This window comes from Rhipicephalus sanguineus, chromosome 2, assembly GCF_013339695.2.
Source record: "Rhipicephalus sanguineus isolate Rsan-2018 chromosome 2, BIME_Rsan_1.4, whole genome shotgun sequence".
In the NCBI taxonomy this organism is placed as follows: domain Eukaryota; kingdom Metazoa; phylum Arthropoda; class Arachnida; order Ixodida; family Ixodidae; genus Rhipicephalus; species Rhipicephalus sanguineus.
The window spans coordinates 4,306,690-4,322,842 of NC_051177.1; the positions used below are offsets into that span (position 1 = coordinate 4,306,690).

General features: G+C 50.8%; 1 protein-coding gene across 1 annotated transcript in view; it reads left to right on the forward strand.

The window, feature by feature from the left end:
* LOC119382356 (fat-like cadherin-related tumor suppressor homolog) overlaps window positions 1-16,153 on the forward strand; it is a 912,235-nt gene that overhangs the window by 81,911 nt on the left and 814,171 nt on the right. Inside the window, 1 exon segment of the mRNA XM_049412132.1 lies at window positions 4,005-4,209. Within this exon segment, the coding sequence (XP_049268089.1) occupies window positions 4,005-4,209 (205 nt within the window).

The window sequence follows — 16,153 nt, forward strand, 5'->3', positions numbered from 1 at the left end:
CGATCCAGAACTGCTTTAGGCGTGCCGGCTTCCGCATGCCTGGTGATGACACCCCAAATTCCGATGACAGCACCGAAAACACCGCAGGTGTTTCCGCCGAAGTTTGGAGCGAGCTGGCAGAGTTCCCGGGAGCTATCGACGGATCGACATTCGACGAGTTCGTCAGTGCGGACGATGATGTCGCCATCATGGGTGAGCTACAAGATGAGGACTACGTTGCAGACGTCGTGCCGACCACGAGCCAAAGCGACAACAATAAGGAAATTGACGATGGCCCATTGCCTACATCCTCCGAAGTGATTAGTGCACTTGCGTTGGTCCGGCGCTATTGCGTGAATGTGGAAGGTTGCAGCCTCAGCTGCTCCGACTCGTTGGACAACGTGGAGGCGTGTGTGCTGTTGCAGGCAGCGAAGTCGTTGACACAGAAGAAAATCCAGGACTATTTTGTTCCAAAGTAGGGCACGCAAGTAAGCCACCATATTAATAAAGTACTTTTCTTATTGTTATGTGCCTTTGTGTCAAAATCTTATAGCGGGCCTATATCGAATTATGCCATATATCGAACTAATAAACGTTTTTTGGCGAGTTCGATATACCCGGGTTCGACTGTACCATTATTTTCTGTGTATTCCAAGATAACCAGTTGATTATTTTTCCTTGTATTCTGCAGAAGTGTATACAGCTACTGTACCATAATTGAAATTATGCACTTCACAGTTTTTGTGTTACAAATTTTGAAAGATGCAGATTAACTAAAAAATTTAGGTCCTAGTGGTAAAACGTTTGCCTAAATTCTAATATTAGTCAGATTTTAATAAATCTGGTGCAATTAAAAAAAAAGAGAAATCTGAAAGAAAATTATATATGCATTATGTAGATACCACTTTTAGTCACTGAGAAAATGGTTCCTCAAAATGATAAAAAATGCATGGGAGGTATAGGGCTTACGCTGTGCTCTTAAATGCAAGCCTCATATGCCTCATGAAAAGGGTGCGTGGTGAAAAGCTGATGTGAGGTAAAAACAAAACAAAAAACACATGGATACAAAATACCAACCATGCCTTGTGGCTCCATGGCCACAATTTGCATGGTCACTCAATAAACAATTATATCGGGCCAGTTGGTGTGGATCCATGTTGGTAGGAAGCGCACAACTTTTACAAAGGACACGAAAGAAGAGACACAAGCGCTTAACTTCAACTAAGCATTTATTGCAAAACGCCAGAACAGAAAAAAGAAAGAGAAACAAAGAAGCCCACATGTCGTGCCATACAATACTCATCCATTGTAATCAACCACACCATCCAAAAAACAAACTTCTTTCCGCGTGAGCGAGATAGATGGTACGCTTACACACTCAAAGTCATCACGTGTCATTTCAGCTGCTTCCACAATCAACGGGTTAACAAATCCCTGTCACGATATAAAACGCGTGTGTTGTCAAAATACAGCACGCAACCACACTCTTTACAGTGAAGAGCCAAGTGACCATCTGTAGCTTTTTGCACTTTATTGTGATGTTCTTTTACCCTCTCATTAATGCATCTTTCAGTCTGTCCGACGTATGTCCACTAGTAGCCATGAGGGCGAGTCTGGAACACTCTTTTTCTGCCTGTCGGCATCACGAAGCATGTGATCTTCTTTGACGACCTGGCAGTTGACCAATGATCCCTCATGCTTAGGATTGTGCAGCGCTCACACAAAGGACGGAAGAAGTGCACACGACATGTGCTGTTGTGTGCACTTGTGATTAATGTTATGTCTGTGTCTAGCAAACAAAAAATGAGCCCTTAAAATTCCCCTTTCATTCATTCATAGCGAGGGTCTCGTTCAGCTAGTATGCGAGGGATTATTGGTCCGCTGCTAGTTCGTGAAAAAAGGTCATGTGATTCGTGACATCAGCAGGCAGAAAAAGAATGCTCCACACTCGCCGTCATGGCTGCGATCGGCGCTGACTAACACTCCTACGTTTAAGATGCACATATATACCCCATAAAAGTGGACGGTTGGATGACTGCCGCTGTAGCTCAGTTGGTAGAGCATCGGACGCGTTATTTGAAGGTCGCAGGGTCGATCTTTGCCAGCGGCAAGTTATCTTTTTGTCCGCTTTACTTTCTTCACATTTACATCATAATTACTACAAATAACATCCCCTATACCGTTTGTTCTAATTGATACCAATTGATACTTCGTGTCAATATATTAGCTAACTATAGCTTCTACGAAAGATGCACCACAGAAAATATTGGAAAAAATGCACCCACTACTCGGCTGATCCCCTGGATTGGGTATGCGCTATGCTTAGAGGAGAACAACAACAAGGAAGACTTTCGAGGAGTCGCCTGGGGGTGTTATAAAGAAAGTAGCATTCACAGAAGTGAAAGTGAAGTGTGAAAGCGTGAAACTGAGGCAACAAAGAAGATGATAAAAACGATCCCCTGGTGGCACAACAGACATCAAGGATCCACACAGTGGCCTTGGAAGACATAAAAGAAGTAGCATACACGTAAGTCTCAGTTCTTATTTGTGAAAGTGTGAAACCGAGGTCATAAAGACACACCATGGCAAAAGGCAAAGCAGAGTGGCAGTGCCCCACCTGGTGCAGATCTAGAGTGTTCTCTGGGTTGCTTGTGGCTCGATTCGAGGCATGGCACAGTGGTGACAGATGACAATTATGATGCACTGAGGTGATTATGTTACACAAGCCAATAAATGTACAACTACTGAGTGTTTGTTGTGAAGTTGAAATGTTTTCATATTCTTGTAATGGGAGAACATTCTATGGGGCAGTTTTACGGAATGGCACATTGGCTGGGGCCTTCATGATGAGTTTGAACAGACAGAGGGGGGGGCACTTTTCCTAAACTCTAAGCTGCATACTTTAGCAGCCCTAATTAGAAGTGTATATTTTTCTGAGAAATTATGCTTAACTGAACATTACGCAAAGTTCCAAATTTTAATAGCAGCAATGAAAAATCACAAGGGTACTAGTCATGCTAGTTGGTAGTACATCTTATGGCATCTTCAGCTGACCGCACTGGTGGCGTTTTCTGTGCACTCGCGTGGTGTCGTACGTTCGGCTGGGGTGGCCACGATATAAGTGCACGCCACCGTGGAGATTGACGGTGGAGCGTGATGCAATCCTGTTGTTCAGCGCATGCTGGCAGGTGATGCGGGGACATCCCATCAGTGCAGGTGTAATTTACAGCTGGCACTGCGACAGAACATGGCCGGACTGGAGAGAAGACATCTGGTGTGTGCTGTTCATTGTTCGCTGTGCTCACCAAAGGCTACTTTTGCAGTCGGGATTTCACCGGACAGTGAAGATGATGCAAGAACTGCCGTAACCTTTGTCAATTTTGTGCAAAACTCATGCAGTGCAAGTGCCTGGAGAACAGACTAGCACACACTGGACACACAGCGTCTCGCAAGCGTTTCTAATCATCTGGTTTTCTGTCGTTTGCACTCTTATTCTCTCTATGAATCAGTCGTTGCTAATTGCTGAATTTTGACTGCTATGCGTCTCTCGGAGACGACACCGCTGTCACAGATACGAGTTTGGTGGTTCACACGTTTGTTTGGCCCATAGCGGGGGCCTGAAACTCGGGCCGTGTTTGATGCAACTTCACTTCCACCGCCACGGTGCCAGTGTGGCTCAGCCGAAAATGCCATTAGTGTGTGGTGATTGTGTCTAGTATTTTTCCCGAGGGAGGCTGATTTGTTGTTCTGTGGTGGTTGGCTGGCTTACATGCTCAACTGCTTTCACCAATATGAACATCCAAAACGTGTTGTGGCAATGCAAAAGAGAAATCGGAAATTGCGTCATTTGACACATCAAGTGTTCTCTAAAGTAGCGTGTTTATATAAAGTGAAATATTTGCACTGGTATATTCTTATTGTGTAGTATGCACAATAATTTTATTTGGGCTTGATCATTTGGCTGCACTGCAGCGTGGCAGTACTATATGTAAAAAAAAAATGTCCTGCTCTCTTGTGTTCTGAAGGTGCAAGCATTTGACTCTGGAAGCTGGCCTGCAAGTGCACATGTGCAGCTTTATGTGGTCTCGCGTCCGGTGACCGTAGGAAGTGCACCAGTGGTCCACGATGTAGAAGTCTCACCAACGCTGGAGACCGACCCTGTAAACCACCTTGTGGCCATTGTGCATGCCTCAGACCCAGATGGAGATGCCCTCTGGTACAGCCTGTCAGGTGAGTTCACTTGGTCCATTGGTATGGGCTCTGTTAGGCTAGTTTGGTTTCAAAGAGGGCAGCATGCAAAATGGACAAGGCATGCACATTGGTGCATGTGTTCTTTAAAAGGGCTCCCACTTGAGCTTGTTGGCACGGCTTCCTATCAGGCAACAGGGCAGGCAAATGGTGCTGTTCCCTGGTATGAATGTGTGCTTTTCATTTTGCACATTGCCCTCTCTGAAATTCCACTTTGCTGTGTGCAGTGCTCACGCACTTATAGTGAGTCCACATTTCTGTCTCGCTTTATAACTGTTGCGCATGCTTTGTGTAGAGAAATAAGTGATGCATAGGCATTGAGCTTTATTCTGTGCTGTATCCTTCCTGAAAACGTTCTTTTCGGGTGGCATTGGCTTGGCATGTTCCATTTTTTTTCTAGTGCTTGTATGTGTCTGGAACAGCCCCATGGCATGTGCATTCTGTGACCACCAAAATGCATGTGTTGCTACAAATTTTTGATAAGTTGGAATTTTACTGATGTATACAATCTCCCTTGTCAGCTTTACATCTTGTCCTGCAGAGGGCTTGTATTCCACCACCACAATGCTCAACGTAGCCTTCATAGGAGGTTTTTATCCGTTGACATTTGTTTTGCACAGTGAACACAACACAGATGTATGGTTCAGATATGTTAACAATTTGCAATCATGGGTGCGTGCCAGTGGTCAAGAGACCTGTGTTTGGAGCCTTAAACCGAGCCCTGTCAGGAAGGCTTGTTTTGTTTAATTTCTAGCAGCGGAGCTGTCTGAACGAAAACTACCATCATCATTAGTGCTGCTGCTCCTCACGAGCTATACACACTCGGCTGGCCCACTCTCTGGTCGTCAGATGGCGAAGCTTGAAACAGCGAAACTGGATGATGCTGAAGCTGGAGATTTCTCATTAAGTGTAGCTAGAAACTGTATGGCGCTGTTGGATCTTTATTTCACATTTTGGCAAGCTTTCGGCCAGTGTGTGTATAGGTGAATAGTGTGTTCATTGGTGCAATGAGATAAGCAGGAGATGGGGGTAATGCGCAGGAAGGAGAAACGAAGAAGGCACACAATGCTTGTCTAGCTGACGGCCTTTGCTGCTTGTCTACAGCACATGTTGAGTACCAACTGGGGATACATTGTCACTCTTTTGGCACTTCACTTTGTGCCCAGAAAGTATATATCGTAAAAACCGGAATATAATTGTAATTTTTTTTTTCAAAAGACCACAATAAAATGTCAACCCTTGTTTTATAAGCTGGTCATTGGCAGAAAAACTTCACAAGTCTGGCCACTGTGGGCAATTGCAGTCAACTGCCTCCATTGCCATCACAATCAGTGTTGCTGCTGCTTTGTTTGCTACCAGCCTTGTGTCGTGAGTGGCTTCATTTTGCGTTTATGTTGTTGTCTTGTGAATCTATTTGGGCTCTGTTCTCGATGAAAATGACCGGTGGCCGACGACAGTTTACCGTAACATTCGAGCAGACAGCAAGTGAGTTCGCGAAGGCACGGCCGCTGGATGAAAAAGCGCACGGTACGGCCTGTGGCGTCGGCGGCTTCCTATGGGAGAGCACGTGTCGGCCCTAGTTGCAGTTGCGGCCGCTGCGGCACGATGGGGCGGGGACGGGTAGAGTTACTGTATACGCCATAGAGTTTCCTACAATACTTACTAGAGGGAACTCTGGCGCTAGTGTCTATGAGAGCTGCAACGCATGGTGCTTTTTCAGCCAGCATGGCAATGATGGGTAGTACACGGATTTGTCTAAACATTGTTCTTTCGGCTCCGCTTGGCTCTGCGTCGCCTGCACCTGCTTTTTCGCAAAATGAAGTTTAGCAAAAGTCAGCAGTTCCACTTCACCACTTTAACTTTTTTTAGGCTCAACAATTCAAATGTGGTCGCGAAGTTCACAACAGGTCTATTCTTTTATCTGAAACGAGCGCCAAAACACAGCAATAAACAAAGCCACAAGTGCGTTCGAAGCTGTAAGCACGAAGCTTAGGCAAATCCGTGTAATACCTATCATTCCTATGGTGGCTGAACGATCGCAGTGCCAGAGTCCCCTCTAGTTAATTTTAGGAAACTCTATGGTATACGCTACCTTTAGGTAAAGGTAGCATATACAGTAACTCTAGGGGCGGGGAAACGGGTGCCGGCGGCTCCGTTGGGGCAGCAGCTGCAGCAAATTAGTTCAACATGATCCCACTCAGTTGTTCTAAGCGTTTTTTTTTCTATCTCATCTATCGCAGTCATGACATATCATGCATTCAGTTGAGTCCGTTGGCGTAATCTGTTTAAATAGCCACTTAGGTAAGTTTCGTTGTACGTGCCGAGCTCCTGGCATCTTTTTTTTTTCCAGGACTAACTTTTTGCTTTGTGTCTGAGAGTATATTCCAAAATGCGCGTAGCAACATTATATGGTGCTGAATGTGTGATAGAGTGGTTGCTATATTTATGAGCGTGTAATGGATACATCGTTTGTTATTTTAACAAATATATTTCCATGACGTTTCTTCAGCACCTTTGAGTTTTCTCAGGTGAAAATGCTTGACAGGTATTTATTTGAAACATCTGACAATACACGTTCATGTTCTTTTAGACAGAAAATGCATGTAAAAACATACGTTGAATCTTTTTCATGGCGTCTGATACGTGATACTGTGCCGAAAAGTAATTCTACTTAGGATGCTTGATACTCGCGGATTCGACAAATATAGTGACGCACTCCTCGCAACTTTGTTGAAAAGGTTGCGGAAGTGTCACGTATCTTGGGAGCGCTTGCAACGCGGAATGGAATTGGGAGAGAGAGAGAAGAGAGTCGGAGACACCGTGGTGGCACTTGTGGGGTTGCACACGCAACCCATGGTCTTCAACGCGATGGCACCTCGGCTTCGCGCTACGTTTGTACGCGCAGTGGCGAGGGGGGTTGCGTGGGACAGGGCATGTGCCGCTCCCGCAGCCCTTCGCGCCCTGCTCCCTGGCCGAAGTCGAGATGCCCCGTTTTCCCTCCTTGCCCTTTTCTGGGGAAACTCCTCTCCAGACCCCAAGGAACGCGCGCTGCTTCCTTGGGGACCGCCTCGTCTTTCGACTCGAGCAGCGGTGACGACCACAGCTTGATCGAGTCGGGAGCCACCCAGATGCCATCACCCCCTGCGCTACGCCCGGTCTATTGTGAGGTGACTTACTGCCTCAAGGCTGAACTGCGAAGCCATGAGACGTGAGTCGAGCCTTATCGCTCTAAATCTCGTGTGCTTCCCATTTTGTTGTTGTTTTCACGTCGTCGTGCGGAACTTTTCCGCCGCTTCGTTGTTATCTGTATTTTTGTTGCGTTGGTGGCGCTTTTGGCACAATAAACTGTGTCAGGCAAAGAACTTGTCTCTGTTAACTGGCCTGAAACCCACCGCGGTCGCAACTCAACGCGAACCGTGGGATAGGGGGTCACAGCTCTGACTGTTAGGGCTGCTGCGTAGGGCTAGTAGCGAGTAACTACACTCCTCTAGTAGCGCGGTGTGATCCAAACACGGGACAGTTTCGCACGCGCGAATCTGTTCGTTACAAAGTAACCCCTATATCTGGCGCCCAACGTGGGGCCAGTGGTTAAGCAGGACGAGTAGTTTGTGTGAGTGACTGCCACTACACGAACAACCGTGGCAGCAGACGAGGCTGACTTACAGCCGCTGTTCACGCTGTCAAGGGTGGCTGCCTACAGGCAACAATTCAAAGCGGCGGTAACTGCTACCGCACAGTCGGACCCTGCGGCGAACATTAGCCAAGGGGATCTGATTTGCTTCGATGAGGGTGGCGCTACACATAAGGCCCTCCCTCCGTTAGATCGTCCGCTCGAAGGCGCGAGGCACATTACGCCGAGCCCTTTGTCCGAGCGTGTGGAGAGCAGGGAGCCACAGCGGCATACCGGCTCAACGCAATCAGCTCCTGTGCCAGACCTTACTGGCCAGAGCGAGTCTCCACAGGTTTCAAGGGATGCCTTGCGCCTGATTGAGACTTTGACAGGTGTCGTGCAGAACACTCTGCTGAGGCCCAGCACAGCTGCTAGACCAAGTTTAAAGGTGGACTTGCCCACCTACAGCGGGTATCATGACACAGTCAGCACCAATGATTACCTCGACCGCATGTCGACTTACCAGCAGGCAACGGGGTTGTCCGATGGCGAGATGCTGGAATGCGTCGTTCCAGTGTCACTGACTGAGCAGGCTGCCCGGTGGTTCCGACTTACCGGCCACCGGTCAAGTACGCTGTCTGAATTCCGAGCGAGGTTTTGTGACGAATTCCTACCCGCTGATTACCAGCGTCGCATGCAGCGCGAGCTAGAGCGGCGTACTCAGCATCCGGACGAATCCTTGCTCGAGTACGTGAGGGCGATGGACGAGCTCTATCGTATTGCTGACCCCTCTGCTCTAAATTGCGAGAAGGTGGAGCGAGTCACGCGACAAGCGCACCCCACTTTCGCAGCATATTTGAGAGTCGGCAAGTTCAGGGATTTGGACGAGCTGGCCTCGGAGGCAAAATGCATACAGACGGACACACTCACCTCACGTGCGTACTAACCACCACCCCCAGCGTCGCAGGCACTTGAGCCACGATACGCGTGGAACAGAGACAACATTCGCATCCGTCCACAGGGAAATGGTGTAGTTGCCTTCAGTGACGGGCACTCGAGTAGCGGTTGGGAGATATCTGACCGGGCTCTTGACCCGTACATGTACGCCATGCAAGCAGCACATGCTGCCGATGGCCGAGGTACGCAGAATCGGAGTCGACATACCGACCCGAGGACGCTAGAGTGGAGCGCGCCCGGAGGGAGCATCCGATAGAGAGGAATGGTGGCCAAACGGCGCGAGGCACAGCACGCCAAGCCCAAACGCGGCCGACCACCCTCTGCTATCGTTGCAACCAGCCAGGGCATTTCGCTCGAGATTGTTGGCAACCCGCAAGCCGAGAGCACGCGCTTTCGGCAAACGAGCGGGGCCGCCGGTGAGCAACACTGCATGGCCGGCGGCAAACAAAGCGGTGCTGAGTGAGACACATGAACTCCTAGCGCCGCTGGCTTGTCGTACTGGACCACCGCATACCGGTCCTAGGGTATTTCCGCACAGACTTGCAGCACCATGGCAAGCGGGCCTTTGTCACCTTCTACGTGACCGCATAACAGCACTGGTATCTCAGCATGGCACCAGGGGTCACACGACACAACATCGTCCCGCCCTGGGAAGAATTGCATCCTTATACAATTCTTGAAAAAGTATGTTATACATCAGCAAACACTAACTAGACTTCTTAGTCTGATGTAGTCCTTGAAGTGGCTGGGGGCTTACGCGTTCCGCTGTGGCGACGTGACCCAGGCCCTGCAGGAAGTCTCTGCGTGTGGCGGCCGTCGGGAGCCGACTTCGAAGACCTGTCCCCATCTCTTCCAGAACTGGGCTGATTGCAGCTGCCGTGAGCCGATGCTGAAGACCCATTCGCATCACTCTCTGGCGAAAAACTTTGTGCGCTGCTGATCTGCGCTTTTGAATGTGGCCGTCGACCGCGGCCGTCGACGATGACGTCGTCGTCCTGGAGCCGGCGCAGCTCGCTGGCGACTTGTTGCCGGAGCGCCAGAGGCAGGCGACGCAGCTTGGTGGACACTGGTACGTCCGGCCGCCTCTTGACACGGTGGACGTAGTCCCTGACAAGTCCCAGCTCCCCGTCGAACAGGTGCTCGCACTCCGGAGGCACACCTGCAGGAAGCTGCGAGGAAACGGGTGAAGCGCGACGACACGTCAACGTTGCGCCGTCGATCAGGAGTCCCAATTTCTGGATGGCGTCCCGCCCCAGTAGCGAAGTCCCGTACGTAGTCACGTAAAATGTGACGTGAGCCTGCTTCCCACGGTGTTGCAAGTCCGTATGGAAACAGCCCAGAATTGGAATGCGCTGCTTGGAGAAATTCTGCATGTGGACTGACGTTTGCAGCAGGCGATGCTTCGAAGCGAAAAGCGTGTCGAAGTCCTCCTTGGTCATCAATGATGACGTCGCTCCGGTGTCCACTAGCAATGACATGTGGCTATGTCCTCCGATGACAACAGGGATGTGCAAGTCCCTTGGGCTAGACGGCGAAGCTTGCACGGACAGGACTGTGGCAGTGCCGGAGTCAGCGTCTCGGACGGGGGCAACTTCCTGCACCGACGCTTGCCGTTTACGGCAGACTGCCGCGAAATGCCCTTTGATGCGGCAAAATTGGCAAATTTTCTTTTTGGCCGGACAATTTCTGGAATTCGCCAAATGCCCTAACTTGCCGCAACGAAAACAGGGGCCGACTTGAGGCTTGGGTGCAAGCTGTTGTACTTGCTGGCAGCGAACGCAGCATTGTGCCAGCGCCGTCGAGCCCGCGGAGCCATCTTGGACCCGGCCACCCGCGCCGGGGGGGAAGCCGCCGCCATGTTGAGTGACATGCGGGACCAGCGAAGCAGCCGACCCGCCATTTTGAGCCGCTGCGACGCAGTGAATGCTGCCGCCGTAACCGGAGTGCGAACCGAGTAGCCGTTCATTCTCTCCGAATGCCGCGTTGGCTTTGTTGAGCGCCTCCAAGTCGCGTCCAACTTCTTCGGCTTTCTGCAGCGTAAGGGCTTCCCCGTACGACAGTAGTTTGGCCCGTACATGTGCGTTGGCGACCCCGTGAATTACTTGGTCACACATTCTGTCGTCGTAAGTGGCGCCGAACTTGCATGACAGGGCCTTTTCTTTGAGCGCGGTGACGAAGTCGAGAAACGTTTCGCCGGGCAGTTGTTTGCGGCTAGTGAACAGGTGCCGCTCGGCTAGCACGTTCGTTGTCTCGGCGAAAAGCCCGTCTAAAAACTGGAGCACCGTGTCGTACGTCGTTGCTGTCGCCGCTTCTATCTTCGGCACCGTGCCCGAACCAGACGCCGTAACTGCGCCTTCCGCTTCAAGCTGCTCTTGCGCGGCGAAGTATTTGCGTTGGCCCTCGATGCCGAGCGCGCAGAGGAGCGCTGACGCACGTATTTCGTCCTCCCAGCCGCTTCCGCCGGCCGCCTTCAGGTGAACCTGGAAAATCTTGTGCCATATATGCCAAGGAATGGGAGGCTTGCCGGGAGCGTTGAGGAACGGAGGAAGGTTTGCAAAAGGAGCCGCCATGTGTGCAGGAGGTAGGCCGTAGGCTCAAGCAGGAAGGTGGCGTCGTAGAGGGAGCCGGAGCGGGAACAAAGAAAAGTCAGGTCGACGCACTTGTAGCGTGCAGGAAGCAGCACCGACGCGCAGCAGAAAAATGTGACCCGTAGCGTAGTGTCACGTACGTCGTGCTCTTCCTGGCGTCGCCTGTCGTAGTAGCGTAGCGGTTCAACTACCTCGTCGCCATGTGTTGTGTAGGGCAGGAGCGCGGCGTAACCCGCGGTGGGCCGACGGAGAGGCCGAACGACGGGAGGGCGCGCGGAGTGACGACGCAGAGACCAAGCTTCGGCGAGACTGACAGAAGACTGCTCTCCCGCGTTTATTGCAGGCGGTTTTAAGGAGCGAGAAGAAAGGTTATTGGACCGCGAGGCACGGGTCACATGACCGGCACGGCCACGCCGGATTGGTGGTAGCAAAGAGGCATGGCAGAGACCTAGCTCCCCCTTGTAGCATGAATAGAGAGCACAACAGCACTGGTGTCTCAGCATGGCACCAGGGGTCACACGACACAACACCACCCAACGACACGCCAGTGCCACTTATTGAGCTAATAGTCGCCCGGCGCAGGTTTTTTGCTCTGTTAGACACGGTAGCAAGCGCTTCACTCTTTGCTGACGAAATGTACGATCATCTCTGTCGGAGCGCTATCCGGCTTAGATCGAGTAATGTGACTTTCCGGCCAGCCAGCGGCTCGGCGCAAGTAAGCGCTGCCACCCGGCTTGTGGTGCGGTGGGAGAAACGGGTCAGGCGGCAACGCCTAGCTTACCTCTCCGGCCTGTCGGTTCCTATCATTCTTGGTAGAGACTTCCTCGCCAAGACAGGCATTGTTATTGACGTCTGCAACGGAGGATATAGGGAGCGAGCATGTGCAGTGATGGGAAAGCTGCTACAATTGCTCCAATCTGCTACATTTCATTAAAGCTGCTACATCTATGCTACAAATGAGCACCATTGCTCCAACCTGCTACATTTCGTGAAAGCTGCTACATCCATGCTACAAATGAGCAGAACTGCTCCAAAGCTGCTACGCATAGCCTCCGAGATTACCTGGCAATGCGCCGCTTTATCTCGGAGGCCACCGTCAAGGGGATTTGTTGGCTCTGTTTGTGAAAAATGCTGGTGAACTTCTTACAAGGTTCCTAAAACTGTTTCAGGGAACCGAACCCCTGCTTCACATTCTTTATGATGAAATGGTGATGCTGCTAAAAAAAATCTTGGGAAGGTTTTTAAGGACCGAAGTGTTTCAGGCAAAGTCAGGCAGTCAGCTTGCATTCATTGACGTTGAGTCCTCTCGGAACTGGAAACAACATGTAGAGGTAGGAGCAGACACCGAAGAAGCTATTAAGACCTGGACTGCTGCAGAGAAAGCTGCGTTCCGGCTAGGAGCAAGGTCGTTCTACATTACATGTTCGAAGTACTTGATGGCAAAACTTCCTCTTGAGAATCAGATGCTCCAACATGTCAGGTGCCTGCATCCGAGCAATCATAGTGCGGAATCTTCAAGAGACTCCTTCAGATATCTTGCAAAGTGTGCACCCCAGGTGGTTCAACCCGCTGAAGTTTCATCTCTTCTTGATGAATTGACGGTGCTAAACTTGAACCAGTTACATGCAGGTTCTGACATGCCACTGGACAAATACTGGCATCAAGTTTTCATCATGAAAGATGGTCAGGGTGGGCCAAAATATCCGCTATTGTCCAAGCTAGTCAAGGCACTTCTATCACTTCCGCATGGCAATGGCGATGTTGAGCGTGGATTTAGTGAAAACTCAAGAGTGCTGCACGACAGGTCAAATCTTTCTCTCTCAAGTGCAAATGGCATACGTCACTTAATGTCATATTTAAAGAGGTTTGACAGTGACCCGTGCTCATTTCCAGTCAATTCCGATGTCATCAAGGCTGTCAAGGGGGCATCAAGACGGTATGCGGAGCGCCTTGCAGCTGAAGAGCGACCATCAAAGCATATGCGTATAGATGCAGAGCAAAGTTCACCGAATGTGGAACTTACCAATGACCAAGCCAAAAAGGAAGTGGCTGAGGCAGAATGGATGATTAAAAATGCTGACTTGTTGATTCAGCGGGGCATGAAGTTGAAGAACTTCTCTGACATCGAGAGTGGGCGAGCAGTGCTTGCTCAAGCACGAAAAAAGATGGCCGAGTGTATGCCACACTTGCATGCGGAGAAAAAAGGGAAGAAAGCTTGGTGTGTTTCATGCAAGTGACATTCATGTATTGTGTACCTGCGTCTTTGTGCCAACCAGTCTTCATATATTTGTGATCCTAGGCTTTGTTTAAAGCTTGCGTTAGTTGCGCCGTCATTGAACTCATGCGCACACTGTATATAATACTTCCTTTTATTGTATAATAAAAGCATTAAAACGCCATCTGACCTGTTTTTTTTTTTTTTTTTTTTTCGTTTTCGCAACCTGCTACAAAACTGAGGGCAGCTGCTACAAATCATCATTTTTCCTGCTACAAAACCTGATACAAAACACTTTTGGCCATTCCCATCACTGCATGTGGCACCCTGAAACTTTTCGTTTCCTTTCAAAAAGCGTCGGAGACAATTACGTTCGATGATGCTTTGCGCGCAGACCGTCCCAACAATTGCCCGAAAAAGTCACTCGCACATGTTTCTGCTGGGTCGACTAACTGACCCGCGGAGAAAGAACGCGCCGGAGGGAACGGCTCCCCTTGCGCGCATCCCCCATCCCCCACTGCGGAGGCACTGTGCACTGCAGAGCGGGGTGAAAGGGACCACCCGCTGCTCAATAGCTCAAGCAGTTTGACGGAAGAGAAAGCTCGCCTCTCATCGCTTCAGAATGAATATGACGCCATATTCACAGAACAGCCTGGCTGCACTGCGCTAGTTAGGCACAAAATTGAGACAGGCGATGCTTCTCCTTGGAAATGCAATCCTCAGCCGGTGAGTTTGATTAAGAGGAAAGCATTAGACAGTGCTCTGGATGAACTGCTCGATACAGGCATTGTCGAAAGGTCAGAGAGCCCATGGGGTTTTCCCGTGGTGTTGGTACCGAAAAAGGATGGGACGACCCGCCTTTGTGTTGACTACCGTCGCCTGAACGAGGTAACACGCAAGGATGCATATCCGCTTCCTAGCATTCCCTCGATCGTGTCCAATGTTGGCGGAGCGAAGTACTTCACTACGCTCGATGCTAGCAGAGGATACTTTCAGGTGGAGGTAGATCCCCGTGACCGAGAGAAGACTGCCTTCACTTGTCACAGGGGCCTTTTCCAGTTTACCCGAATGCCATTCGGTCTTGTCGGTGCGCCTGCAACTTACCAGCGCCTGATGGACCGTGTCTTACGTGATGCAAGGTGGCACTACGCTCTTGCTTACCTGGACGATGTCGTGGTATACTCACGAACCTTTGATGAGCACTTACGCCATCTCAGGGATGTGCTGGAGCGTCTGAGGTCGGCGGGAATAACGCTAAACCCGGCCAAGACTCAGTGTCAGACTTGACGATATACTTGACGATCCACAACCACATTCACTACACACCCTTTATTCACCACGCCACATATCCAACATGTCCGACCTCCGTCTCGTACCCCCTCCCTGCTCTTCCCGTATTCCCACGTGCCCCCTCGCCGCTCACCCGACACTCGCGCCATCTTGTTCCTGCGCCATCAACCACACACAGCCTCCGAGACCCACACCCAACACACGCGCACTCCTCACTCCCCTATCTCTCACATCAGATTGCCGAAACCCGAGTAACGCTACTGGGTTTCACGTTGGATAACGGTCGTCTTCTGCCGTGTGATGGCAAGGTTCAGGCATTATTGAACTACACATCACCGACAGACATAGGCGGACTGAGACGCTTTCTGGGGCTGGTCAACTTTTATCGTCAGTTTATCCCAGACTGCGCTGCACTGCAAGCCCCCTTGACACTTCTGTTGAGGAAAGGTGAGCAGTGGAGATGGGGTCCCGAGCAAGAGGAGGCACTGCGCAACCTCATTAAAGCGCTCGCAGAAACCACTGAATTAAGGCTAGCGGATCTGAGTAAAGAGCAAGCCGAGCTGATTCCGACCGAGCTCCCTGGGTTCCTGACAACTGTCAGGTTCCTGACATCTGTTCCTGATGACTGCCCCGACGATCGTCCTGACGGCTGTCCTGACAACCGTCTTCAACTGTCAAGCTGCCCTGCATTATCACTCACCGACACGTTTTTCCGGCTCGCCAGGTGACTGCCCTTTCAGCGATAACGGTGATCTGCGTCTCTGTGCGGCTCCCTCATCGACACGGACTTCGCCGTGTTCCTGGTGGAGCCGTTAGCGCCCTCTTTAAGCCCCAGGTGATGGCGATCCTCTTTTTGGCTAAAGGGTTCAATGAAGGAAGGGGGCATGTGCGGTTGCACACGCAACCCATGGTCTTCAATGCGACGGCACCTCGGCTTTGCGCTACGTTTGTACGCGCAGTGGCGAGGGGGTTGCGTGGGAGAGGGCATGTGCCGCTCCCGCAGCCCTTCACGCCCTGCTCCCTGGCCGAAGTCGAGATGCCCCGTTTTCCTTCCTTGCCCTTTTCTGGGGAGACTCCTCTCCAGACCCCAAAGAATGCGTGCTGCTTCCTTGGGGACCGCCTCGTCTTTCGACTCCAGCAGCGGTGACGACCACAGCTTGATCGAGTCGGGAGCCACTCAGCCGCCATCACCCCCTGCGCAACGCCCGGTCTATTGTGAGGTGACTTACTGCCTCAGGGCCGGACTGCGAAGCCACGAGAGGGGAG